Below are 26,815 nucleotides of genomic sequence, written 5' to 3'. Positions count from 1 at the left end.
CTCTAAAACACCATCACCATGCAGCGAGACGTGAATACTAACAATTGCTCAATCATATTCGTCAATTCAAATCTGTTCTCCCTTCTCCCTTTCTAAGTAGGAGAAACAGGACGAGACTCTGACCTAGATGCCAAATGCCATCCATATCCATATCCATGATATTCATGTCAAGTATATGTTATATATGAAAAAATCCAAAAACACAAAAACCCAACGGCTTTTTCTAAAAACCCATATCCATGTAAGTCTTTTTTCTCATCAACTCCGTGAACAAAAGTCTTTGCCCACCCGGTGTGTTCATTTCATCTCTGATACGCTATGCCCCTCCCAAAAACGAATGCGCTTTCCCTTTACAATCTGTCAAGCAGACCCTGGCTCTCGAGGAGCAGGACGATCTGGTGGACAATCGAGCGCACAGTCTGCTTCTCAACGTCGACGACGAGGTCGGGCTTGGAGGGGGTCTCGTAGGTGTCGTCAACACCCGTGAAGCCCTTGATCTCGCCGGCGCGCGCCTTGGCGTAGATGCCGCGCTTGTCCGTCTTCTCGGCGTACTCGAGGGAAGTCGCGACGTGGACGAGGAAGAAGGGCCCGCTCTTCTCGACGAGCTCGCGCGCCTGCCTGCGCGCGTCCTCGTACGGCGCGATGGGCGCCGCGATGACGGCGGCACCCGCGCGGGTCAGCTCCGACGCGACGAAGGCGATGCGCTGCACGTTGCGGAAGCGGTCCTCGCGGCTGAAGCCCAGCTCCGACGACAGCTCGGAGCGCACCGTCTCGCCGAGGAGCAGCGACACGGAGCGGCCGCCGCCCTGGTTGAGCGTGACCTGCAGCGCCTTGGCGATCTGGTCCTTGCCCGAGTTGGTGTAGCCCGTCAGGAAGATGGTGAAACCCTTCTGGGCGGGGAGGGGGTTCTGCTCGCGCAGGACCTTGACGACCTCCGGGTAGGAGAACCAGGCGGGGATCTCCTTGCCGGTCTTGAGGCGGTTGCGCAGCTCGGTGCCCGAGATGTTGGCGGTGTGGGTGCCGGCGGCGATCTCGTTGGCGGGCTGGTACTCGTCGCGGTCGGGGATGTAGATCATCTCCTGGAACTCGACCATCTGGATGCCGAGCTCGTCCGAGTACTTCTGGACGGCGTGCTGGGCGTCGTAGGGGCCGTAGTGGTCCTTGCCGTTCTTGTTCTTGCCGGGGCCGGCGTGGTCGCGGCCGACGATGAAGTGGGTGGCGCCGTGGTTCTTGCGGATGATGGCGTGCCAGATGGCCTCGCGGGGGCCGCCCATGCGCATGGCGAGGGGCAGCAGGGCGAGGGCGGCCATGCCGTTGGGGTATCTGGGCAGGAGGGCCTTGTAGACGCGGACGCGGGTGAAGTGGTCAATGTCGCCGGGCTTGGTCATGCCGACGACGGGGTGGATGAGGACGTTGGCTTGTTGGGAGCGGGCGGCGCGGACGGTCAGCTCGCGGTGGGCGCGGTGCATGGGGTTGCGGGTCTGGAAGGCGACGACCTTGTTCCAGCCGAGCTTCTCAAAGTGAAGCCTCAGCTCGGCCGGGGTGTAGCGCAGGTCGAGGAAGTCGTAGTGGGCGAGGCGCTGGATGGCCTCGAGCTTGCCGCCGACGTAGAAGTCCTCCGTGTTGGAGAAGAGGTGCTTGACGCCGGGGTGGGTGTCGTCGTCGCTGCCAAAGACCTCAATGGCCTCGACGGTGCGGTCGGGCTTGTAGACATCCTCGACGGTGAGGATGGCCAGGTTGCGGTCGTCTCTCAGGTCGCGCAGCGTGATGCGGGCGCCGGGCTTGATGGAGAGCTCGTCAATGGTCTTCTGGGACACATCGAGCGTGATGGGCATGGAGAAGAGGTTGCCATCGGCGAGGCGGTTGTTCTTGACGACGCCGTTGTAGTCCTTCTCGGTCATGAAGCCTGCGATGCGGGAGTGCCTCGGTCAGTTCACGGTTCCCACTGTTTTTTCCCACAGCGCAACGTAATCGTGGGGCACGAATTGCCCCTCCAAAAAATCATGGCGGGGTCGTCTCCGTCCAGCAGCAGCAGCAGGTAGCAACAACCCCACCATCGCAGACAAGCAAGGGAGCAGCAGCAGCAGCAGCAGCAGCAAAACACAACGCACCTTCGAGGGGGGAGAAGCCACCGTTGAGCAGGAGCTCGAGATCGCAGAGGTGGCGCTCGGTCAGGACGAGAGAGGGGAGCTTCTCGGACTCGGCGAGCAGCTCAGCGGAACGCGGCGCATCGCGCGCGAAGAGGTCCTTGAGGACACCGCCGTGGGGAGAGTTGGCCATTGTGTATGTGAAGTGTTGAGAGTAGTTGCGCGGGGCAAAGACAAGACTCGGGATTGAGCAGAAACAAAGACGCTAGAGGGGGTATACGAAGCTCCTGAAAAGCTCAGAAGAGACACAATACAACCAATTGGCTTGGTCGAGGGAGAGTTGCAGAGGAGGAAGAGGACAGAGACACAGGAGAGAACCAGCAGGAGGAAGAGACAATGCGGCAGAGCAGAGGGGCGCAACGGTGTCTTTTTATTTCCTCAATGCGAAATGCGGGCTCAACACGTAAAGAGAAAAAAAAAAATTGTCCCTCAAGTGTCCCCCGGCGTGAAATCGGCGTTGCTGTCGTCTGCGGTTGCTGGTGCTGCATGCCCATTGTCCAAGGTAAAAATGGAGGCTGTTTAGCTCAAATGACGTGATCGCTACCTTGCAGATGTACCCCCCCTTGGCGGCGTGTTTAGCACTCTGTAGCGACGCATAAGTCATGTATCGCCACGATAAGTGCCCGTAAGATCCATCCTCCCCGTCCCAATGGAGATGGCCATTTTCGTGGTGCAGCCGCGGGAGGGATAAAAAAGTCTGAACCCACGCATGGCTGACACAATGAACCCCGATGACGACCCATGGGAGATCCATGGAGCCGTGGGGTCCCTTTCTGTTGTTGTGTCGCAAGTCTTCGTGAGCGGCGGCTCGGTCTTCCGGCATCCATCCGTTGCACACCGGAGACACGACGGATTGGTAATGGGCGCATAGGTTTGTAAGCCCGCCGCGAGAGAGACAACACCTTGTGGTTGCTTGTGCATTGTGTTCTGAGCTACGCTTAGCCAGCTGCAAGAGAAACAACCTTAACAGGCGCCAGCTGCGATCAGACGACGAGACAACGACGTGGTGTCCTGCCGGGGCCTGGTTCGCGGTGCGTTGATAGAGCGAGATAATTACCCCGCCAAATGTGGCTTGTTCACCGAACTCGTCCTTCAGGGTCCCCGCGCCACGCTGTCTTCCCTTAGCCCAAAAGCCAATTGCGAAGCATGACCACGTTTGCTACAAGAGACATGCAGAAAGTTCGTCAAAGTTGCAATCCCAGCCTCGTCTGGCGTGCTGGTACCGAGTCTCTTGGCTGCGGGCTAACCACCCGTTCAACTGAACCTCCTCCCGCCCATCGCGCGGGATGGGCTAAGAGCACCGAGGAGCTACTCGCCTTGGCAAGACATACCAAGAAGCAAACCGCTCTGTATCATACAGGGAAGCAGTGAGAGATATCTGGTTCCAACAGACTTGTCTGCGGTGATGATTATGTCGTGATCCCACCGCGTCCAACGTCCTGCTTGGCGCAGTCACATGTGGCGTGCGCGTGTCTTACAAAGCCGCGCTTCATTCCAACCAACATGAACCCAATATTCTGGATCAGGATCCTCGACAGCAGCAAGTTTGACAGCTCGCAGATCATGCCCGCTTAACCTTGACCCCAAATCTGCAATCCCATCGCTCCAAGCATGGACAAACGTCGTCGGTCAGCTCGGTCAGGGCTGGTGGGGTACGGGTAGACCCCCCCGACGTCCGCGTCGATCGGCTTAGCGGCTGTCGGTTCGCGGTTGCCGGGGCCTGCGGGGTCGGACCCGATATCGCTAGCGGTACACCGAGAGCCATCATCTCCAGTTTTTGAGCTGCTGCGCGGAGATGGGCAAAAGATGGCACGCCGCACATTTTGCCTGGTCAACGATGACATTCCATGTCCACTTTTCGGCTCCGTGATTCTCCACCGTGACACCCACCCGTCGCCAACATTCTACACGCTAGATCCAGTTCCTGACGATCCGCTGACGCAATTGGCCAATCGACTGGATGGCTGGCTACCGTTTTCTCCCAGCCACAAGAAACGGACTGGGCTTGCTGCGGAACATTTGCCCGCCTTTGGCGCGGCGCGGAAACGATGACAAAGACGATGGAAACCCTCAAGGTTGTGTAGAGGTCGAATCGGGCTTTATGCAGAGTTAATTGGGGCTCTGCCTAGCTTGGTTGTTGAAGACTTTGACGACAAACCCAGTAATGACGGCAGATGTCTTCGGCTTCGCAAGTGAACGTGAAGTTGCTGTTCGCAACCATAAGCTAGTTGCCTGGTCAATTCATTTCATTGCGGATATTCGCAAGTATCTCCCGTCGTCTCGAGTTGACCCATATGGCTTATGGCGAGGGGACGCTCCTGTCTTCTTGCCGCGTAGCACTAGTGGTCGGAGCAATGCATCCGCCCTCGAACGTCACATCAACTGGGGTTGATACCCAATCTCTCGAGATCACTCGGATCTTGGCTCAGCGGGTAGCAGATCTCACCCGAACACGGTCGGATCTCCCAGAAAGCCGCGACTCGGAGACCAGCGTCGTCGGCCGGAGCGAGGACTTTTGTTACTGGTCGAAGATGACCCGCTAAGAACCAGTCGTAGAAGGACGTGGCCGATTGGAATTACCTAGCCGCCTGTCCATGGCAAAGAGCTGAAACTAGATCGGACGCAAACACTGACCTCACTACCCCAAAGCTGGAGGTGGTGATTGTTCGTCCTTGCTGCCGCCGCCGTCGCCACCGATATCTTCGTCTCGATTCTCATTGATATGGCTCTTCCATAATTCGCCGTGGTATTCTGCAGAAGCAATCGTCATACTGAACAATCGTATTCGTCGCCGAAAGCTTTGGAACGATGGCTCGGTGCTGCCTTCGATCTAGCCGCCGGCCCGTGGAGCGGCCCCGCGACGGTTGGAGTGGGGCTATGACCGGCTCTCACCGGCCGCCACAAAATCTGTCCCTTCACCGACAGAGTGAGGCCTTCACTATGCCAATCGTAATTACACAGACAATTACCTTGGGGCTTTTGACTGAATATATCGCATGTCTCATCCTTGTTTCACATTTACTTAACTCTCAGTCTTCCTCTGCAGCTTGGAGCCGCGACGGTCGATTTCTCGCTTTCGTCTCGTGTTGATCAAGGCTCCCGCCTTGCTCTCTTCTTCATTTCTAACGACGTTCCCAAAGTAACTATCAAGTTGCCTCTGTCGTTTGTATTACTGTTTCTTCGTAATCTATGAGCGACTGGTCGCACATAAGATTGACAAACATTGTTCAGAGATAAATTCCAAATTGACGGTTAGATGTCACAGCCATACATCACACTTGGTTTATATTTGGGCTTTGTAGCTTGAGCGGCCGAGAAGCTGAGTAATATTAGAGGACTTCAACATCACAGTGAGAGAGGGCGTTTAATATGGCCGGGTTGCAGCCAATCAGCTACAGTATGCAGTGCTATTGTTGGCCTGACTAGAACCGACCAAGTCAATCCTCCTTCGGCGGCAAGCACACCTCCCGGTTCTTGGCACGCTTTCCTGCTGCCTGCGATAGCCCGTCGCTTTATATGCTCATACCCAGCCCATCTCGTTTCCCGCTGTCATACTCTGTTTTCCCCCAGCCCTTTTCCTCGGTAAAATTCACCGGGCCTCATCTGTTAAGAAATGGCATCGAATCCACTTCAGCGGGTGTCGCTGCATGTGGTAGCCGAAATCCAGACTCACCTGGACTCTTTCAAACAGCTCGGGCTCGCAATCCTGAGTCATCGTGTGTTCCATAATGCTCTTCACGATAACCTTCACTACGTAGCCCGCAGCATTATCACAAATCAGATTTCGGACGTCACTCTCCCATTCGCCCTTGTACTGCTCAAGTCAGCAAACCTCAGTGGCGATGACCACGATGGCATCCGAAATTTGCTGAATCATCTCATCACAGACATATCCGAGCCCTGCCATGCCACAGCAGCTCTCGTCAACCTTTCCCTGGACGAGTACGCAATCCTCAGCAAGAACCATGCGGCCGTCGAGTCTCTCCGCGATGATTTTTCCAGAGAGGCGATTCCTGCGTTTGTCGAAAGATTCGAGCTGGAGCATGCCGAGCATCTTAACCTGCAGGAAACGTTCCGTCTGGACAAGGCCTTCTATCGTTACCAAATCATGTGTAACCTACACTGCGGGAGGAAGGGTTTTGAAAGGAACCTCTCCCCCATCGACCGTGAATATCCTTTCTTCTCAGAATTCTCGCCATGGGTCAACGAGCAACTCATCTGCGTGTACTATTATCTTGAGAACAAGGTCGTTACTGGTATGTGTAGAAGGTATGGTGCCAGCTTCCAATCACTAACTAGCACCCGAGCATACGATGAGATTGCTGCACATGACGTCGTGTGGGGCGGAGTTCCCGTGAAATGGCGACGTGACCCTGAGGAGTTGGGCCTAGTCCAGAGCTATGTGAGTTATGCACCAAGTTCTTCCGTGTCTTCAATCTCTCAGAAACTAGTTATAGACACCTTAGCTTACGTCTGAGTTGCAGCTTTGCAACGGTCTTCCATTTCTGGTGTCGGTCATGAAGGCAAAAACTTACGAAGAGAGACTTGAACTATTAGATCAAATCGACCTTTTTGAGATGGTAGATACCGACTACCAGCCTTTCGGACAGCTGGGTCTGGCGGCAGCGACATGCGACAATTACGATCCGGAAGATCCGGAAATGCTGTTTGAACTCGATATTGTAGAGGAAGCAAGGCTGTCTCAACTTTATCAAGAGGGCAAACTAGATGTACTAGCCGGGCCAATGGATGGTCCACAGGATTCACTCTCTTCGACTCCATTCCGTGTGTGGTTGGATATGCACTGGACCGAATCAACCATGTGCTCAAATTTCAACCCCTTGGACCAAAGCTTCTGGGAATGTGGTTACGTTATGTGGGATGTCGATGAGGTCCCCGAGATGCGGTTGCGAGGCAGATGCTCGGCGATTAGACGAGAAGGGCCTTCCACCCAACGGCTGGGAGCCTCTTGGACCGACGAGGATGTCCAACGATCTGAAAGACAGAGAGCCGACCTCTGGTTGGCAGGTGCTGACGGCTACTGGCCCCGAGAGGGCTACGACTTCAGTAGAATTACCGGACTGAGCGAAGAGAAGAAACAGGCACTAGTCGAGAAATGGAAAAAGGAGACATATGATCGGTCGTAGATTTGAAAGCATGTAACGTCACACGTAGATGATATGTCCCGGACTTGAGTAAAGTTAGCCAATTGACTAGTTTTGAATATTATTAGGTGTATTCCCAGAAACTGATATCACATTTTGTTGGAACACTCACAGACGCTATTCACACGTCAGGCTCAAAAGGCTCTGACATTGTGGATTATAATTTCATTTATTTCCCACGAATACTACCACAGCGCATTTTCATGTCTTTTTAGGGAGAAATGATCACATACATTGTTGTTGCTCATTCCTTAGAGCTAACCAAGGTCAGCATGTCTTTGGCTGCCTGCCCGGCCGGCGGAGCTGCGTCGGTCCCTGTGGGGCTTCATAGCGGGTGCCGATCCGTTCACACCGGGGGAAATGAACCGGGCCCTACTAACGGAGTGGGATGCCGAACTCGAAACTGTACACAGAGTTACCGACAACGCGCCATTCTGATTCCATACGCGTTCTGAAAGCTGTGTCGAATGAACTTGTACCCTTCCGCAAGGTTATTCAACCAGATTTCGTCTGAGCATGGCCGGGGGACTGTTCGATTTTCCGGCAGACCTCGTCACGGCCCTCAAACGCTTGCCGGTACACGATTGTACTCTGACTTTACAACTGTTCATGCTTGGGTAGGGTTGCGCCGTCTTATACCGCTGCCTTCGGAGTAAGATGACTCATTATTAATCATGGAACCCCGCGCGTTTGCGAACCGCGTCAACCCATGCAGCACGGACATTTCGGTTTACGAGCATTCATATCACCACCATACGGCCTTTTCGGCCATTGCTAACACGCGAAAAGACCGAGGAATACTTTGCAAAATAAAAAGCTACCACCTCAACATCGACGAATTTCCGGGTTGCGCCGTCTGCTGTGTAAGCTGCTTAGTATTCAGTTGAGTCGTATCCGGCGGCTCGTCCGGATTTGCGAGAGACTCGGTTGAGCGATGGTGATAGTGGGCGGGAGCGAGGTCATATAAAGGCATGGAGTTCATCGAGATCGCTGAGATGAACTTCATATCATCAATCACAGACTAACAAACACTTCACCAACGACGCATCAAGATCAAAGACAACATGACCGAAACTGTTCTCGTGTTTGGCGCCTCTGGCAATATGGGCATCGCCGCCATTATCGGCGCCATCAACGCCAAGCACAATGTTATTGCCATCGTACGCAACGAGGAAAGCGCGGAGAAGATCTTCAAATATGTCGGCACGCGCGAGGGCATCACGACAGTCGAGGCCGACACGACTTCGGAAGACTCGATTAAGGGGGTGGTCGACCAGGTACGGGAGGGCAAGCTGCCTTCCTTCCAACACGTCTGGGCCTCGCGTAAGTTTCATCAAAAGTTCAGAAGCGCTAGACCATAAAGCTGAAATATCTTTATTAGCTGGCTGGGTTTACGCGGACGCGAAGATCCTGGACCTCGACGTGGCCGCGTTCCGCGCGAGTATGACCGCGAACTTTGAGACGTACATCAGTCAGTGAAACAAAAAAGAACTCACTTCTTCAAGAAATACATCAGAAGCTAACTACCGCATATTACAGTTGCTTACCGCGCTACTGTGCCTTACCTGCTCGATCAGGGCTTTCCTGGGACTACCTGGACGATGTGTACCGGCGCCCAGGGCGAATGGGGCCTTCGAGTGGCTCCGGCCGTGACTCAGGGCGCCCTATTCAGCTTTGCCGTCGCGGCGGCTCGCGAGAACGAGGACACCAACATCCGCTTCAATGAAGTCTACCTCGCCTACCGGGTTCAGCTCGAGGTTGAGCCGGGCATGACAAACTTCCACGGTTTCCCGATCACCACTAGCAGGGAGTTCGCCCCTGTGTTTGAGAAGCTACTCAACAGGACGGATATTAGAGGGAGCAGGGTCAAGGCTATCAAGCCTCAAGATGTTGTTGAATTGAAGTTTGAGAAGAAGTACTAGGAATTTTTGTCGACTGAAACAAGGCCTGGGATACGTCAGTGTGTATAGTTTGGAAGGCCGCTTCTGATGTTCATCACATCCAGTACATATCAACCCTAATGATAGGTAGTGTTCTAATGGTCACAGGAGTTCTAGATTGGGTGAGAGCATGTACATTTGTATTACATTCAGCAGTCAACACGATTAGCGATTAGTTGTTTCGGGCGTAGTGCCAATTCTGCCAAGAAACACATACCCCAAAGGCTCGGCGTAGTCACAAATTTGAATCCATCCAACCCCTTCCAAATGTGCGGAACAAGCACCAACGTGAACGATAATCATCTGTACCGACTGACAATGTCGTTGGAACGGGCGTTGGTTGCCTTATTCTTACTTTAAATGGGGGTTATTACAGCGGAAACCCCCTTTAGCAGATTGAAGCTCCCGACTTGGCATAACCGTATCTCTGTAACCGTAATCAGCTTCTCTTGACTTTTGAACTTTTTTCCAGATCTCATCATCTCTTACCTTGTTCCATCCAGGGACATGGAGATATCCTGTATTTAATGGTCAGTTCAATGTTCATGATTCCGTGTTGAAACATTGACTAGAAAACATACCAGGCTCCATACAACCATTGCTACGGCCCTTGCAGATGGAAGCCGCCCAGCCGACAGCATCAGCCCACTCGTTGACGTTGCACGGGTTCGCAGTGTACGCGCACATGTACGAGACGGAGGTTCCCTGGTAATTCGCGAAGACGGTGTTCTTCGGAAACTTGTGATCGCCGTTCGCCTTGCACTGAGCGTAGAACGCGTCCCAGCCGTGCTGGTAGAAGTCGTTCTCCAAGAACCAGTCCCCACCGGGGCACCACGGGTAGGTTCCAGAAGGCCAGTTGTACCGCTTGTTGGCGCGGAAGCTGTTGCTGGCAGCGTCGCGCTTTGCAATAGCGGCCGGAGCAGAGTCAGTGGTGTTGACAGTTATGTCGGTCCAAGTTGGCTTGCCCTCTCCGTCGATGCTGATGATGTAGCTTCCATCAGCAAGGTCGGGGAGCTGAATCGTTTCACCCAGAGCCGAGCCAACGGCAGCGGCGGAGAGGAGAATGGATGAAATCTTCATTGCGAGTAAGTGGGGTTGAGATTGTTCGTTATGCGGATTAAAAAAGGTTTGAAGAATCTTTGATGGCAGTCAAGACTTGGTGAAGATAAATAGCACAAAGGGAGGAAATATTATGTCATTTATACCCAGGCAGTAACGGAGGTCATTCAAAAGGAAATACTCTTTGATATCTCCATCTTCTAAACTGACAACTCATCTCCGGGTGCACCCTCCACGGCTGAGGCTCAACAACTGGCGGCTAAGGGACAGAGGCCTGATCGAAGGAACGTCGTGACCCCGAGTCTTTCCGGGAATGGTGGCCCAGCATTTGTCACTTCACGATGTCTTTCTTTTACTAAGCGCCCTATCCCTTGGGTTGCACTGTGGCGCCAGATATTAGGCAGCTGCAATTGCAATTTCTGTAAGTAAGACTAACTCTGACTTGCAACCATCTGGAGTGAAATAGCCTTACCCCTTTGGTGGTTACAAGCTGACATTGGTCTCACTTAAGGGTTCTAAAGACTGGCTCGTATACGCTAAGTTGTGGAGTTGTTGAGACAAAAGTGTCGCTTACCCTTCAGCTCCTTCTTGATAAGGCTACTGCAGGTGGGCGATGAGTAATCGCGACACTATTCACAACTCGATCCACTCACGAGCGACTCAGCTCAGCTCAGCTTCTGATGAACCCTTGAAATAGACTATTTTTAAAGAAGTCGCAGCAAGTGGGCATTCAAAATGCTTAAATGTGCTCATGTCTTGGGGGCCGTTTGGGCCCTGCAACCGCAGCAATACAAGGCAGCAGGGTGATCAGTGTGTCATCAAAGTTGCGAGCATGAGACGAATTTGAGACGAACGACCGGAGACCAACGCCTTACGCAGTAAAGTGCCATAGTAAATGCGTTACGACCGGCAGGATACGGAAATGGCGTTCAACGGTCTAGATAAGAACAGAACGGTGTCAAGCCGACGGGGGCTGTCTCAAACCGATCATACGATATCACGGGGAAGGTAGTCACGTTGTGTATTTGTGGCGCTGAACTTTGAAGATGTAACGAATCAGATGTATTGCTTTTTCAACTCAGGGGTATCGCTCGGTTGACCATCCTCAGCTGAAGCGCGAGGGGACAAGTTTGTGTGTTGGACAGGCGCGCAACGAGCCTATTCAACCGCCAATAATAACGGGAACAATAATAGGAACAAATACACCCCCACGATAACCACCTCCAGCTCCGGTTCCACAGGCTCTTTTCCCAAAACCATTGTCCTCGAGATCTTGCATGGGCTCATCGGCCGGGAATAGTTCGTGTCGTTTCTCGAACGCTTCGTTGCTGTCGTATACTTCGGCGTTCTTGAGTGAGACTTTGGAGCCGATGCCGAGTTCTTCTTCGCTGTTGAACATGTAGAAGGTTCCTGGTGGTGCGGTGCCGTCGCAATTTGATTCGGCCACGACTTTCTCCTCTGCATTGGCGCAGTAGACCTTGCCGGCGTTGGCGCCTTGAACAAGAAGGAAGGCTGCGGCAGTGGCTCGCAAGCTGTTGAGTTCGATGTGGCGCTTCATGTTTCTTAGAAGTAGAAGATGGATTGAATTGTGGAGAGACAAGATGTGCGCTGAGAGACCTGGTGATGTGCTGTGCCAGTTGTTATGTCTTTATCCCGAAGACTCGGTATCGGTTCTTGACAGCAACATGATTCAGCACAACCGGAGGGTTCTGAGCTGTAGGCTTTATGTGCTCTGTCTGAAGCACTGGTAAAGGTAAGTTTAGCCTGTAATTTAGGCTCGCTGGGGTAGAATAAACTCGGGGAACCCATTTAGAGCCGTGTATTGTCAGGAGATCAATCTAATAGACATTTTCATAACTGACTCGAGTCTCGAATTAATCAACGTGGCTGTGAAAGGCCTTAGAAAATTATGTCAATGCACCTATGATCTTCGTTTTCCCCTATTAAAAATGCGAGGCAGTTGACGGTTCCTGACTCGCTTATGCATAAAAATTTCAATTATGCTCGTCGGCCTATCCGACTAATGGGATTGTACCTGAATGCCAAGACAAATTCGATGTGTTGTCGAAAATTGTGCAAACTCTAGTTTACGGGAGTTGCTCTGATGGTACCGGTCAAGAGAGTTAAAGAACATGGCCTGCCCAGGTGCGTGGGCCCGACTTTCCGCATTCACAAAGATCAGACGTAATCACCTCAACTACATCGTCATTACTGCACTTCGTCATTCTTGATTGAACAGTTGCCCTCTTTCACATCGTACTTTCGCAATGCGCTTCTCCTTCCTCCTCCCACTATTCGCCACGGCCGCATTGGCAGCAGATCAAGGCAAAGGCTGCGATGTTCAGGATGCCATAGACTGTTCAGGCGACAATGTGGTAAAGTGCTATGTTTTCGCAGGCAACACTGGGATGACTTGGAACTTTGTAAGCTCCCTGCTTCGAGCCGCCCTCCAACAAGAACAACCAAAGCTGACCCTTCTACGCAGGAGACATCATGCCCCGATCAAGGACAAGTCTGCAACACCGGAAACTGCCAAACGGTTGCGATGCAGGCCGATCAGGGCAAAGACTGCGTGTACAAGGACGCCTTTGGGTGCTCTGGGAACAATATTGTACAGTGCAATGTCTTCCCAGGCAGGGACAAAATGACATGGAACTATGTAAGTCCATCATCTCATATTGCGTGGAGTGACAGAGCCAGTCAAGCTGACCATTTATAAACAGTTTGAGTCGTGCGCGGACAAGGGGCAGGTCTGCGCTGGCAACGTTTGCCAAACCTGCTAAATGCATTCATTTGTTTTTTTCAAGTCACCTATATACCATCTTCGTTCTAGCCAAAATTGCATCATTCAGTCATTCTCACTTTGTTCCCGTAATTGTAGATGTGACCTTGGGAACGTAAGCAAGTCGTTCTGGGTGTGCTGATAAGCCGAGTGAAGGGCTGTGTGGCCCGGGAAATTATCCACTTTGCTAGGATTCGTAGACGCGAGTAGCAGCAGTTTGCTCATCTACATCTATTTACCCTAATTCAGTCGTGTATGTGATAGCGGTCAAGTCTCGAGGTTCTCTGAGAAAAGAGTGACACGTCACTAAGGGGGTTAGGGTTCCCTGTGATCGTGGCCAGCCAAGTTCCTTGTCCACAAGGGATGCTGAAACCTACAACCACAACTTCTGAGTAAATATAGCTGAGATCTATTTCAAAAGACATCATATCCAAGACAAAAGTTTAACCGGGTTGTGACATGAATCGAAAAGAAGGCACTGACACCTGAAGTACCTTCACTCAGTTGAGTACCTAACGGACGCAGCAAAAAGACATACAACACCGGGCATTCGCCGGTCGTCACCGACCCGACTACTACTCCAGCCCTCATTGGCTTATCTATGGGAGAGCGGACGGGATCCCGAGTTTTCCAATGGGTATGGTCGTATGTGGCGGATGTCCATGTTGGAGTTGACTATGAATGGTGACTGGATTGATCGTCGCCGCTAATGCCGCCCCCATTAGGTTCATGAATGTTCCAGTGAAAGACGCCAATGTGTTAGTTCAAAGATGGGAAGAAATCGTCTTTACAGAGTCCATGGCACTGTTGCTGTAGGCGATTTAGACATCTTATGCCACCGGCATGCCAAGCCGCCGTAATGTCGTTCATTCCGGCCCATATGCCCATGCCGAAACCAAGTACCTTTGAAGTGAATTTCTCCAAGGACCACGCATTATGTCGGGCCTGAGTACTGACACAGAATAGTTGGGTTCCGGTGCGATCATCAAGATAGGATTATGAACAGCCGAAGAATATGGTGTCGAAAGGTTGTGGCAAATCCCCGCCGAGCCATCGTTCGGGATGACTAGCGTAGAGCATCACTTAAATTACGAAGAGATAATAGGAGCTTCTCTGAGATCTTGTCATGCGTCCGTGAGTCGGGTAGAATTATGCCGATACCCTTCAGTAACCTGATGGCCGACGGCATCGGTGTATTCCGCCTTCTTGGAAAACACAGAGATGCAAGTCAGTATAAAGATGTCTTGAATAGCTAGATCTAAGCAATGTTTACTCAAAATAAGCTACGCAAAACACCGAATCTGTCTGGCCCTTACTTGCCGCTCCTCCATAGGTTCACCAAGAACTGAGACTCATACTTTCCACCTGTGTGCAGCCTATGCCGCCCAACATTGTAATTCACCATGCGCTTGTCCAAACCTTCAAACTCGGGCACAATTGGAAGACGACCCCTGACCTCGAGCCTCATAGATTCTCCAGCATCGAAGATCATACCACCAGACCAGAGACTAATCTCAAGCTCGACAACTTCGCCGCGGCGTAATGCTTGTGGTGCGGTATGTGGATGGTACACGTACGCGGGTCCCATTAGTTCCATGTATGCATCTTGATCAAGGCCCTCAAGCGACTCATTTGCGATGGCGCGATGCGACGCACGAAGCCGGCCGTTGGGTCCAATGTAGCGCCTGCAGAGAATTTGCCTGTGTTAGAGGGTTCTGAGGCGTATGGTTTCTGACTATGATGATAAACTTAAGCACGGTTGTAACTTACCAGATGTTCTCGTTCGGAATATCGTCAACTGTTGTGCCCTTTGGGAGGTCTTCCATGGGAATGTTCTGGTGCCACAGTGCTTTGCCGTTCTTATCCAGCTTGCGTAGCACAACGTAGACATCCTGTAGAAGTTCGTTCAGATGTAAGCATTACGATTTACGCACGCAAATGGCCCCCCTGAACGGAAAACTTACCATATCGTCATGATCAATCGTTGACATGTACACTTTAGCCTTCGAGACACCAGACAGCTCAGTGTATTCCTCGAAGGTGTGGATGAACGAGCATCCATCGTCAGAAGGCGAATCCGCTTGATATTCAAACGCGCTCTCAGTTGGGGGATTGCGGTGTCCTAGAGCTCCGCCTGTAGCATCAAGGAACAAGGTTTCGTACCTGAATTTGGCCGGCGGAAACTGCGAAGCCGGTTCGTTGACTATGCTTGGCCGATTGTAGCCCAGCAGTAAGTATCGGACCCTGGGCGTAGTCTCCCAGCCATTGTCCTTGTCGAGGATGTACTTGTCGAAGAATCGCTGTAAGTCGTCAAGATTCTCTTGCTTGTAGATGTCGTGCCATTCCTGGGTTGCCGTCCAGCGCAACCTATTTCGGCGTTTCAGCAGTTAGAGTGGATATTAATGCGCCTCACTCCGACGGTAGACGTACCATTTCTCAGATGATCGAGAGAGCTGGAATCCTCTGACTGATCCCTCGGTATGTAGCCCAGTTGAGAAGCTGGCAGTGGCATACATCGGAACAGTAATGTTGCGGAGCTTCGGCTTCTTGTCTTCCCAATAGTCGTTCCAAGTACCATACTTTTCCACCATCGCGCCAACGTCCTCGCGCATCCCAGGTCCTATGACAAATTTTACGTTAGAAAAGGCTCGCAAATAACACCCACATGAGAAGCACCCAACGCTTACCGCATGCCCACCCCATCAACACGTCCCAGAAAGCATGGTCAGGAATGCCACCACGACATATAGACTCTCTGTAGTAGTCTCCAAGCCCTTCCCAAGGCGCCATGCAAGTCAGATGAGGAGGCTGCTCAGCAGCGATGAACCACTGCGTTGTCGCAAGCCATGAGTTCCCGGCCATGGCGACCCTCTTGTTGCACCATGGTTGCTGCGCAATCCACTCAATACAGTCATATCCGTCACGGCCTTCTTGGGTTCCGTACACGTGAAGATCCCCGCCGGATTTGAAAGACCCTCGAGCGTCGATATTGACAACAGCGTAACCGCGGGCGACCCACTCAGCAGGGTCAGGAGCCTCCCACTTTTCAAGACCACTCGTCGCAGAGCGAGGCACGCCGACTCTCCACGGGAACATGTCGAGCTGCTGCATACCGGTTCCAGTCTTGCCGTATGGGCTCCAGGGCATGATGGCTGGGACAGGCTTGTCGTCAGATGTCAGCGGACGAAAAACGTCAGCCAACAGCTCGACACCATCTCGGAGCGGAATGCGGACATCCTTCTCCCAGACCGTATCGACGGCAAAAGCCTTGCGACCCTCGTCTTTGGTCCATCCTTTGGAGATGATTCGCCTCTCAGAAGAGCCATAGGCAATCCAGGTATTCTTTGGCTCATGGTCGAGCTCGGTAAACAAGACGGGTACAGAGAACGGCTGTGCAGTTTGTGCCATGGTGTTAAGTTCTTCGTAGTTCAACATACAATGATAATGAAAATATCTGAAGTTTTGAAATGTAAACAATTTTCCACGTATTATAAAGTATACTACTTACTGAGAACTCCGCAATCCCCAGATTGGTTTTGCGATACTCCAAAGACGGGCCCCCCACCCCCGCAATCGGAGACGCGCTGCATCCAGGTCAGAAACCGGGATGAGCAAGGATGTGCTGAACTCTTTGACTTGCGATGGGGGGAGCCCCCGGTGGGGAGAGACGGAGAGCGAGCGTTGTCCCGTTGTCGTCTTTGACGTGAGGTGGCTTGGTTTTCCAGATTGGCCAAACAGCTCGCTTAAATCGCACAACAAACTAATAAGACGTACACTTTAGGCGCTCTCCAGACATCGAGCCATTTGAATCTTGACCTAGAGAAACTAGAATTAGCTTGTGAGCTTAACTTATGTTCAGTTACAACACTGGAATAGTAGAAGGCCATGCGGAAGTTGTCTAAGACAGTAGCATACCACCCGCAATAATGGATGGGGACTTCTTAACTTCGTTTTGACTATTAGACAAGCTGTAGATACCTTACTGTGCTATTCAAACTCAAGCTCTGGTTCCTCTCCTCCTGACGCTAAAGAGCACTTTCTGCGGTTTAACAAACCACCTGTTCATTGTCTTCAACCCCCCACTAATACACTTGAACTCATACCGTCTGACCAGCTCTGGAATCAACTTCACCATCTCCAGGTGGGATATATGCTTCCCTATGCAGGTCCTTGCGCCCGCTCCGAAAGGCAGGTAGTACTGCTCCATGGCCGCCAATGTCTCCGAGGAGGTGTAATTGGGATCCCACCGTTCTGGTACGAAGTCTGCGGCGTTCGTGCCAAAGACATCTGTGTCCCGGTGCGCTACCCATGGATTGACACCGATGAGTGCCTGTCAAAAGCTGTCAGTAAATTTTCATGCGGCTGTGCCATGTTGTAAAGACGTACCCCAGGTGGAAAATGGGTTCCATCGACGTCCAGACCTGACCCTACGACTTCGCGCCACATGGGCAAGCCGACGGCTGGATGGAGTCGCAGGGCTTCTTTGATGACCATCTGGAGGTACGAAAGTTGCTGGGCTTGGTCAAAAGTGATATGTTCGTCGAGACTAGAGCAGAAGCCTTGAGAATCGAGCTCTTCGTACAAGCGCTCTGCGACACCATTGGTGGTGAGGAGGTGATATAGCGCACTTGTTAGAGAGATGCTTGTGGTGTCACTACCGGCTGCGACGTTTCCTGTCAGAGTAATCGTTCGAATACGAAACTTTTCGTATTCCTCCGGGTCTTCCTTTTGCAGTCGTTGAACTCTTGCCAGGAAGGTCTCTCCGCCATGCTTTTCCTTGATGTCAATTTCATCGCTCTCAGATTGGAGCTTTCGCGCAAAACTTGCGATACCACGAACAGGGTTACCGTAAAGGATAAAAAGTATTGGCAGTAGGACAGCGTTGACGCCCGAAAGTGTGGAAAAGGCATTGGCGTTTTCTAGACCTCGCATGATGCCGTCGACATCTTGTCCGCCAGATTCCAAGAAACCCACTCGTCTGCCGGACTGTTATGAAATTTAGAAAATTGATGCAATCGGGCAAACAAGCCAACACCAAACTCACCGTGATCTCACCGATCACATCGAATGCATAGCACTGCATCCACTGCTGCAGGTCGAACGTCTCTCCGCTTTCGGCGAACTCATCGAAACGCTTCAGAAGAAGCGCAGCACAGCTGTCCACATAGGGCTCGTAGGACTTGATTGTCGACATGGAGTACATGCTGGCGACTTTGCGGCGCATGAGGCCATGCACGGCGCGATCGCGCGCGCTGAATAGGTTGTGATTCGGGATGCGAGGATCTCCCCAGGCATCGTACCATTTGCTTTTTGGTAAAGGAGATGAGATGCCATAGATTACACGGGCCATGGCCGGGTCATCGATGCTGTACATGCGAGGCCCGATCCGAACGATTTTCCTGGCTTTGGTGGTCATGAGTAACGGGCCAGGAAGTGAGTAGAGCCAAATAGTAGTCACTTACAGCCTTCCCTATGTGCTTCGATGTCGTATGCCTCATACTTGCCCTGCCATATTTTCCAGATGTACCATGCGTCAGTCCATTTGGCGAGTGCAGGTCCGTACGCTCCAGGGAGTGAAAGACATGAACGGATGTGGCTGAGCAGCCAGCTGATGGCAAGGAGCGCGAGGGAACCAAAGAGCACAAGATAAGACATGGCAATTTTCGCCTGGAGATGCTTTGTTTGGAAATTCGTAGTGTAGGCAAAGCTTATAACGTATGGTTCCTGAGAAATGAGTGCGCGGGGAAACACTAGTGACGTCGCAGGATGTGGTGGGGTGCCGAAACTCTCAAGGCAAGTGGCGGTGGGGTAGTTGAGTCTCTTGTAGAAGAGAATATTAACGCGGGGTTGAAGTCATATCATGAAAATTCCATAGCCTACGTTAAAACAGTAGAAGACACGATAGCGAAACGTGTCGATTAATGGCGCACATGCTTTGAAGGCTCACGTGTGATTCAATGACTATGAAGGATAGGAAGGATAGGGTGTCCAGGCCATCTTGAGTTAATAGGTGTAGATATTGATATTACTACTTGCTTATCCTACTTCTGAGCGCTCATATGCTCCTGGCGAGCTTTCTCCATGTGAGGATGGCCATAGAATACCTTACCTTCGGGGCCATCCAGTGCTGCTGCCTTCTCAATCTCCTCGTAGATCTGACCATCGACTGGCGCATCTTTAGCCGAAAGAAGCTCGATGGTCTTTTTAGCGCGATCTGCCTTCGATGTAGATGTCACGAGAATGCCGCCAAGACGGTAGTATGCCCAGCTGAGCAGCAGATCAGCTGTGGACAGCTTCGTCTGCTTTGACTGCTCTTCCAACTTCTGTAACAATGCTGTGCTATCTTGACTAGCCAAGCGACCGTTAACGGCTGTCAAAATCCCGTAGTCTGCGCGGCTGTCAGCTTGGGAGATTCATTCCCCAAAGACTTGGCTGGATGGTGTTCATACTCATTGCGACAACATTGTGCTTGACTTCGAACTCGCGGAGTTGCCGAAATTTGGGGTCAGACAGCAAGAATGGATTGAATTCGTACTCGTTCAGCTGCGGAGGGTGCTTAAGGTCTCTGGCGTTGAAGATGTCATGGTAATCGGGCAAGGTCCTACAAGTCGCGCTCGTGAGCCTTGATCTTCCTACATCACATGGTCGTGTTATTGACAACATACCAATTCGACACGCCAACAATGCGAGCAATTCCCTGATCCTTGAGATCTTCCAGCACACGCCATGCCTCGCGATTTGTCATGTTCCCAGCGTAACCGCGGGGCGGGAAGTGCAACTGCAGAATGTCGACATAACCTTCTAATATCCCAAACCGCTCAACCTCCTGCTTTACGGCTTGGATCATGTGATCGCGCCCTCGACATCCTAACAATGCGTAGGTGTTGATCTTTAGGGATAGGAAGATCTCGGAGCGTTTGAGATTGCTGTGGCGGAGGACTTTCGCAAAGCTGTCGTTGTTGGTGTAGATATCGCCAGTATTGAAGTGGCGGAAGCCCGCGTAAATCGCTTGTTGAATTTCGACGCTGCTGTCCGTAGGAAGTGGGTGAGTGTGGCCGGGTGCCCACTTCATGAGGGTTCCCACTCCGAAGCATAGGCGGGGTACGGCTATTCCTGAAATGTTGATTGTTGCCATGGCTGTTCCGTGTCTCCAGACGTCAGATGCGTTGGGTGTTGGCAGCACACAAGAAGCCCTCGTACGGTGGGTGGATGCTTTTACGGTGAGGAGAGGAACATGACGCCGTCGTCCAAGGTTCCGTGCTTCATACGGATGCCTCCGCATTGTGGGGTATTCCGATGTGGTGTTGTGCCGTACCTCCAGAGCAATCAACAAGACCACAATGCGGGCCTCTTGGCACAGGCGATAATTACTTTAGATAGACCTCGTGGCTTCCGAGATGGGAAATGTCTCTTCATTCTAACTACCGCGGTTGGTTGTCACGCAGATAGCCTTTTCATTCACTTTAACCGTATTAGTCACCATGGTCTCGTCCAAGTTTCTTCCTCACGAAGGAAATCATCGCAAAATTCGAGTCGCCATCATTGGCGCAGGCATCTCTGGACTTGCCGTCGCCAACGGCTTGCTGAAAGACCCAGCTGGAAAATTCGATGTCCAGGTCTTCGAACGTGATACCATTGCCTTCAACTCAGAGCGTGGCGGGTATCAGCTCCGCATCAGCGCCAATGGCTTGAACGCTCTGAAGACAGTCTCCGACCCTGAACTTTGGTCCTTGATCCGCGAGGTTTGGGCCGGTGATCAGGCGGAAGCGCCCACGATTGTTGACCCCAAGACTTTCGCGGCTCGCCTACGCTTAGGCGATCTCAAGTTGTATCCCAAGAGTCAGGCTATACCCAGAACGGGACTGCGTGGTGCTCTCCTGCAGCCGTTACTTGTTCAAGGGCGGGTTCACTTCAGCCATACCTTCACTCGCTTTGAGCTCATGCCGGGCGAGCAATGCGGCGTGCTGCTGTACTTCGATGGCCAAGCTTCACAGGAGGCCGACATTCTTATCGCATCAGACGGTAGCGGCAGCCAGGTCAACCGGCAGGTTGGCCTAAATAACAAGATTAAGCTGGAGGCCATGACCTTGATTCAGTCTCGCGGCACCATTTCACGATCCGTACTGGATGAGCTGCCCGAGTCGCTCGTCGAATCTGGCTCGGTGATGTTCTTGGGCGGCAAAGACGTTGCTGGATTTTCATCTGTCTACGACGCCAAGAAGGACCTTAATACCGGTGATACAGAGTCATACACGTTGTTCTGGTCAGTCGGTATACCCAGAGCTCGGGGAGACGAGCTGATAGCGAAGGCCGGCTCGAACCCTCAAAAAATAATTCCTCTCCTTATAGATTACTTCCGAAACGACCTGGGCTACGGCGAACCTTTGGAAATTATCATACGATCGGCCACCGAGGCTATCCGGACAGGTCTTGTGACCAGCTCCTTCAAGCCTAAGACGGATTGGCGGAATGGTATCGACAAGAATTCGCGGGTGATCCTCCTCGGCGACGCGGTGCATCCAATGACGCCGGGCCGAGGTATGGGTGCAAACCAGGCACTGACTGATGCTGGAAATCTTGTCGAGCTTTTTCACCAAGCAACATTCGAGAAGGACGTGCCGTCTGATGGAGAGCTTGCCGCCTTGGTGCGCACATTCGACGCGGAGATGTACCCACGCGCATTCAAGATGGTGAAGGCCAGTGAGAGTGTAACCTCGCTGGACTTGACGACGGTGTCGGGCAAGATGATCATAGGTTTCATTGGAATGGCATTGACCGCGATGGGATGGTTTGTTTCAGCCTTGGAGACTGTTGGCTTGAAAACCGTGGTGAAGGTAGACTATGTATCGCATGAGAAGTAGTGCACGTAAGAGATCTGTATCTAGCAATTGAGTCAATGTGTACATAAACGCGAAGGATGCTGTGAGTGTAGCATGACGAGGGATTTGCTTTACCGACACCATGTTGCGACGGATGTCCTAGGAACGAACACCCGCTTCATGTGTTGTTGCACATTTTCCGCAACGGAATATTCTCCGCAGCAAACGGGGAACCCCGCCGCTTCATCAACAGAAGCAATGACACGGTGCTTTCGTAATCTCCTTGCAGCGTCGTATTGTGTAGTGAGGCAAGTTCTCTCGTGCGGGGTGTGCCACGGAACACCTGCGCTACTTATTTTAACCTTCGCTTTCTTCGTACATCTGATATATCGTTAGCATGCTCTCGCTACATGTTTCAGCTAATTGATCAGTGAGACTTGCAACCATGGCCAGTGAAGGAGATAATAGAGTCGTTCCTGTTGTCATCATTGGCGGCGGCCCAGTTGGCCTGACATGTTCCATACTACTGTCTTTGCGAGGCATATCAAATATGCTTTTCGAACGCCATCCGTCAACTTCAATCCATCCAAAAGCGTGCGGCATCAACCAGCGTACGACCGAGATTCTTCGTGTCATGGGAGTTGAAGAGGACGTCTACGCCATTGCAGCACCGGCCGAGATAGCCGGACGAACCGCCTGGTATACGTCGCTTGGAGAAGAGGGGAAAGAAGTGTTCTCCAGAGATGCGTGGGGACGCGGCCAATACGCAGCGGAATACGCCCAGCACAGCCCGTCGAGATACTGCATTCTGCCGCAGATAAAATTGGAACCGATCTTGAAACGACGCGCCGTGGAGTTGAATCCTCATCAAATCTTCTACGGCCATGAGGTGTTGACGACAGAGGATCATGGCGATTTCGCGGAAGTTACTGTGAAGAACCGCAGCACGGGTGACGTTTCCCGGCACAGAGGGACGTACGTGATTGTTGCGGACGGCGGTCGTCAGTTCACAACCCAGCTGGGATTCGAGTGGAGCGGCGAGGGCGACCTCTTGACCATGATAAGCGCACATATTCGCTCTCCGATCAGAGCACTACATCCCGATAACCGCAACTTCATAACTTGGTTCACGAACCCAGCGATGGGGGGCAGCACGCTCACCGGCTACCTTTATCAGTTGGGACCCTGGCCAGAAGCGATGACCAGTCCAGAAATAGAGGAATGGATGTTTGTCTGCGCCCAGGCAGCAGACGACCCAACCAAGTTTGATGCCGAGACGGCACTGGCTCGAGCGAGGAAGACCATCGGCATACCGGACCTCAACATGGAGCTGATCTCCCTAAGCGAGTGGACGGTGAATGCTCTTTACGCATCGCAATGGCGTGTCGGACGTCATTTCCTGGTGGGCGACAGCGCTCATCGCATTCCACCATGGGGCGGTAAGTAAACCACACGCATTTGATGTCACATATGACATGATCTTCGAACAATGCTGATTCTGGAAAAGCCCTGGGAATGAACTCTGGTATACAAGACGCAAATAATCTTGTGTGGAAACTGTCCATGGCTCTCAAGGATTCAAGCAGGCATTATGACAGTCTCCTTGACACTTATTACGAGGAGCGCTCAGAGGTCGGAAAACGCGTTGGACAGACCAGTCTCAACAACATGCGCTCTCACTCAGGCCAGATTGACCGTGTCATGGGCGTTAGCGCGTCGCAGAGTCAGGCCGAGAACCTCGCGGCAGGCACGGCATTCTTCGACAAAGTACACCCCGAATATGCAGAAAAGCAGCGTCTTATCCAGTTGGCATCGCAAGCATTGAACACCGAGTTCAAGGCACCAGGGTACGAAGTAGGCTGGTTCTACCCAAGCGCAGACATCAACTCTGGGGGTGGAGCGACACATGGAGGACAACAGCTCGCAGACGGCACACTAGTACATCACACGTACTATATGTCGACGATTCCAGGGCATCATCTGCCCCATGCGTGGGTGACGCGCGACGACAGGACAGTGGCATTGCGTGATCTCTTGGACTTGGACGCACTAACCCTATTCGTAGAGAATGCGCTAGAGGAGAGGATCGACGACGACAGGGTGAAAGTGGTGGTTTTTGGACAAGATGAATGGCAAGATAAGACTGGGCAATGGGAGAAGTACCGCGGTGTAGACGGGTCTGGCGGTGTGCTTGTGAGGCCCGACGGGATTGTCGCTTGGCGAGGATCATTGACACAAGCCAGAAATGATGGCTGGACACGGCTTGTCAACAGGATTCTGAAAGTCGTTTAGTAGTCACAAAGGCTGCGTTGGACGGGATAGTTTCAGCAAACCCGAAAGTGTGGGACAAGTTCGTCTTGCGGTGCGGAGTTGCGGGGGTCCCCGGGCCTGGTCACCGGAGGGTCTCCGATTCCAACCTGGCTATATTTAGGTGGATGCATAAGATTCAATCCAGACGAAGCCATTTCAATCTGAACTGTAACTTGCTTCGTTCGCCACTCCGCGGTGCTGACCGGCAACAACTTCACAGCATGGATGCAACAATCGAGTGGTTCGGTAAGTTGCCACCACATTCAGTGTCTGTTGACTGCCCAGCCGGGATTCATGAGGCTCATTAATTATACAGGTGCCACCACGTTTCGCGTGAAAGCCAACGGCCTCGTCATCTTCTTGGACACATGGCTTGAGCGACCAGATGTCCTGCCCAAAGTGTTGGCTATCGACGATGTGACTGAAGCGGATTACATTTTCATCTCCCACGCACATTTTGACCAGTGAGTGTCACACTAGCATTGTAATCATATCACTTCGCACACACAAAACCGGCTCACTAGGTGTCTCTCAGTCTTCCCGGAGCCGACAAGATCGCAATCAAAACCGGAGCGCATGTAATTGCCAACGGCGAAGCTATTAACGTCCTTCGGTCAGCTGGAGTGCCCGAGGACCAATTGATCCCGGTATCTGGTGGCGAGCGCATTCCTCTTTTCCCTCTTGAGTGTCGCCGCGCCGCGGCTCGTGGTGAAGTTGACATCGCTCCTGGGCCACCAGGCGCACCTGCGGCTCCAGATGGTAAACTGGCCGCGGCTTCCGTCCATGTCTGGCCTTCGTTGCACTGTCTGATGCCTGGTGGCTCGCATGCAGATGTGCCTGCGATCATGGATACGGGCAAGGAATACATTGGAGGAGCAAGCCAGTACGCTTGTACACTGGATATCACATTCGGTATGAAATACGGCCTCCTCAAGATCGGCGACCACATACCTCGTGACGCTGTGGACTCGGGCATGCGCTCATTCGTCGACTACGTCAACGGTCCGGCGAGGGGATGTATGTCTCACTTTGACGGAGGGCAGCTTATGTACAACTTCCTGTTTGGAGAGGGCAAGACACTGCTGTGGAACGGGCATCTGGGCGCATACGATGGAATATTGAAGACGGTGCAGCCACAGCCAGACGTGCTCATTCAGGCGATTGCTGGGCGGGCAAACTTGAACGGGCGGCCGTTTGATGGGTCGGCGGCGCAGTTCGCGGTACAAGTGTCGAAGCTTCTGGGAGAGCCCAAGAAGGTGATCTGGTGCTTGCACGATGAGGCGCCGATCAAGCCGTGGACGGTGGATGTAAGCCCAGCTACGCAAGCGGTCGAGAGGAAGACGGGTTCCAAGGTGACTTCACTGCATCTAGGTACATTGGATATACTCTTCTGAAAATTGCAACATGATTATAATACAAAGGATTCAACTGACGGCTTCAGAGCAATACGATGTCTTTCATAACGTTTCAGCTGTGCCGGCTTCTTTCACATGTGAGGCAATCTGACCTACTGATGCAAGTGTTACCGATATTGATTGAGGAGACAGAGTGTGCCTCGTCTCCTCAACACTAACGAGTTGCGGTGGCGGTCGGTAGAGTGCAAGACGGGAGTCGCTTCTCGGCGTCCCTCCACCCCCGCGGCCCCGCCGCATTCTCCACATATTTCGGGCTCCCCCACCCCCGCCGCCGCCCCGAGATTTCGGAACCCCAACATTTCCCCTATTGCTCCGCAGACATACCGCAATTTCACACTTCACTACATCGTTCAACATGCGATCGCGTGCCTCCGCAGTTGCCAATAGAGGCGATAACACCGATAACGATGGCGCTGCCGATGGCATCGGTGACGACAATGGCCCCCCATCCTCCCCCTCCTCCTCCCCCTCCGCATCACTGCCGTGTCCCGAATGCGGGCAGACCTTCCGTCGGCGCGAACATCTAAGTCGGCATCTGGACCGCCACTCCGGCCGTCGTTCTCACACATGCAACATCTGCAAGAGAGCCTTCTCCCGGAGGTATGTATTCTCCGTGCCTTAGACAGCGCGTATTCAACATGTTGTATGTCTCGTGTGTCTGTGACTGACTTTCGGCGGGAAAAGGGACACCTTGAAACGGCATGTCCGCACACATGGCACTGCAGTCCTCGCTGAATGGACGCAAACCAATGATGATAATTCCTCACGAGACCAACGTCGCGCGTGCGAAGCCTGCGCCAAAGCTAAACAACGCTGCGATGGTCGCAGGCCGGCACCTTGTACCAATTGTACAAACAAAGGTCGTCGCTGCTTGTACCAACCAGCTTGTGTTGACAACGAGACTATCCTCGTTGCGCAACCTGCAGCCGATGACGACGTATCCGCCGCCCTCTCTCCGCCTCGCCAGCACCTGCAGCCCATTATTTCGCAATCTTGCGTCTCAGACCAGCTTTCGCTCGAGCCAGACCTCCTTTGGGATGCCCTCTTGACCCCGGCGCAATTCCTGTTTCCTTTCTCGCCGGTGCCCTCTCTTGGGCCTGGGACATCGACAGACTTCTGCTTCGGAGACGCCGCCTTGGCTGCCGTCGGTCAATCTGCGGATGACCAGAGTGTGCAGA

General features: G+C 52.5%; 11 protein-coding genes across 11 annotated transcripts; 5 read left to right on the top strand and 6 right to left on the bottom strand.

The window, feature by feature from the left end:
- Nucleotides 1-350: 350 nt before the first annotated feature.
- MET3 (Sulfate adenylyltransferase) lies at nucleotides 351-2,280 on the bottom strand (the record flags this gene model as incomplete). The annotated part of the gene is made up of 2 exons (XM_053174555.1): nucleotides 351-1,906; nucleotides 2,112-2,280. The coding sequence occupies 2 exons, from the start codon at nucleotides 2,278-2,280 to the stop codon at nucleotides 351-353; spliced, it is 1,725 nt and encodes a 574-aa protein (XP_053041486.1).
- Nucleotides 2,281-5,760: 3,480 nt separating this feature from the next.
- COL26b_001608 (uncharacterized protein) lies at nucleotides 5,761-6,613 on the top strand (the record flags this gene model as incomplete). Its single annotated transcript, XM_053174554.1, has 3 exons — nucleotides 5,761-6,403; nucleotides 6,455-6,549; nucleotides 6,605-6,613. The coding sequence occupies 3 exons, from the start codon at nucleotides 5,761-5,763 to the stop codon at nucleotides 6,611-6,613; spliced, it is 747 nt and encodes a 248-aa protein (XP_053041485.1).
- Nucleotides 6,614-8,376: 1,763 nt separating this feature from the next.
- On the top strand, nucleotides 8,377-9,234 carry COL26b_001607 (uncharacterized protein; the record flags this gene model as incomplete). The annotated part of the gene is made up of 3 exons (XM_053174553.1): nucleotides 8,377-8,635; nucleotides 8,694-8,783; nucleotides 8,852-9,234. The coding sequence occupies 3 exons, from the start codon at nucleotides 8,377-8,379 to the stop codon at nucleotides 9,232-9,234; spliced, it is 732 nt and encodes a 243-aa protein (XP_053041484.1).
- A 406-nt stretch (nucleotides 9,235-9,640) lies between these two features.
- Nucleotides 9,641-10,332, bottom strand: COL26b_001606 (uncharacterized protein; the record flags this gene model as incomplete). Its single annotated transcript, XM_053174552.1, has 3 exons — nucleotides 9,641-9,679; nucleotides 9,742-9,770; nucleotides 9,834-10,332. The coding sequence occupies 3 exons, from the start codon at nucleotides 10,330-10,332 to the stop codon at nucleotides 9,641-9,643; spliced, it is 567 nt and encodes a 188-aa protein (XP_053041483.1).
- A 1,141-nt stretch (nucleotides 10,333-11,473) lies between these two features.
- Nucleotides 11,474-11,869, bottom strand: COL26b_001605 (uncharacterized protein; the record flags this gene model as incomplete). The annotated part of the gene is made up of 1 exon (XM_053174551.1): nucleotides 11,474-11,869. One exon carries the CDS (start codon nucleotides 11,867-11,869, stop codon nucleotides 11,474-11,476), a length of 396 nt encoding a protein of 131 aa, XP_053041482.1.
- Nucleotides 11,870-14,405: 2,536 nt separating this feature from the next.
- Nucleotides 14,406-16,501, bottom strand: COL26b_001604 (uncharacterized protein; the record flags this gene model as incomplete). The annotated part of the gene is made up of 5 exons (XM_053174550.1): nucleotides 14,406-14,778; nucleotides 14,864-14,985; nucleotides 15,058-15,460; nucleotides 15,524-15,713; nucleotides 15,781-16,501. The coding sequence occupies 5 exons, from the start codon at nucleotides 16,499-16,501 to the stop codon at nucleotides 14,406-14,408; spliced, it is 1,809 nt and encodes a 602-aa protein (XP_053041481.1).
- Nucleotides 16,502-16,870: 369 nt separating this feature from the next.
- On the bottom strand, nucleotides 16,871-18,296 carry COL26b_001603 (uncharacterized protein; the record flags this gene model as incomplete). Its single annotated transcript, XM_053174549.1, has 4 exons — nucleotides 16,871-16,909; nucleotides 17,205-17,423; nucleotides 17,480-18,079; nucleotides 18,138-18,296. The coding sequence occupies 4 exons, from the start codon at nucleotides 18,294-18,296 to the stop codon at nucleotides 16,871-16,873; spliced, it is 1,017 nt and encodes a 338-aa protein (XP_053041480.1).
- An 838-nt stretch (nucleotides 18,297-19,134) lies between these two features.
- Nucleotides 19,135-20,228, bottom strand: COL26b_001602 (uncharacterized protein; the record flags this gene model as incomplete). The annotated part of the gene is made up of 3 exons (XM_053174548.1): nucleotides 19,135-19,481; nucleotides 19,543-19,694; nucleotides 19,759-20,228. 3 exons carry the CDS (start codon nucleotides 20,226-20,228, stop codon nucleotides 19,135-19,137), a joined length of 969 nt encoding a protein of 322 aa, XP_053041479.1.
- A 346-nt stretch (nucleotides 20,229-20,574) lies between these two features.
- On the top strand, nucleotides 20,575-21,954 carry COL26b_001601 (uncharacterized protein; the record flags this gene model as incomplete). The annotated part of the gene is made up of 1 exon (XM_053174547.1): nucleotides 20,575-21,954. The coding sequence occupies one exon, from the start codon at nucleotides 20,575-20,577 to the stop codon at nucleotides 21,952-21,954; it is 1,380 nt and encodes a 459-aa protein (XP_053041478.1).
- Nucleotides 21,955-22,462: 508 nt separating this feature from the next.
- On the top strand, nucleotides 22,463-24,204 carry COL26b_001600 (uncharacterized protein; the record flags this gene model as incomplete). The annotated part of the gene is made up of 2 exons (XM_053174546.1): nucleotides 22,463-23,351; nucleotides 23,420-24,204. The coding sequence occupies 2 exons, from the start codon at nucleotides 22,463-22,465 to the stop codon at nucleotides 24,202-24,204; spliced, it is 1,674 nt and encodes a 557-aa protein (XP_053041477.1).
- A 239-nt stretch (nucleotides 24,205-24,443) lies between these two features.
- On the top strand, nucleotides 24,444-25,616 carry COL26b_001599 (uncharacterized protein; the record flags this gene model as incomplete). Its single annotated transcript, XM_053174545.1, has 3 exons — nucleotides 24,444-24,468; nucleotides 24,539-24,686; nucleotides 24,758-25,616. 3 exons carry the CDS (start codon nucleotides 24,444-24,446, stop codon nucleotides 25,614-25,616), a joined length of 1,032 nt encoding a protein of 343 aa, XP_053041476.1.
- Nucleotides 25,617-26,815: the final 1,199 nt, after the last annotated feature.

Source organism: Colletotrichum chrysophilum (assembly GCF_026319265.1).
Source record: "Colletotrichum chrysophilum strain AFK26 chromosome Unknown scaffold_7, whole genome shotgun sequence".
NCBI lineage: Eukaryota > Fungi > Ascomycota > Sordariomycetes > Glomerellales > Glomerellaceae > Colletotrichum > Colletotrichum chrysophilum.
Note: the sequence above shows the minus strand (reverse complement) of the source record. Positions and strands in the feature narration are given on the sequence as shown.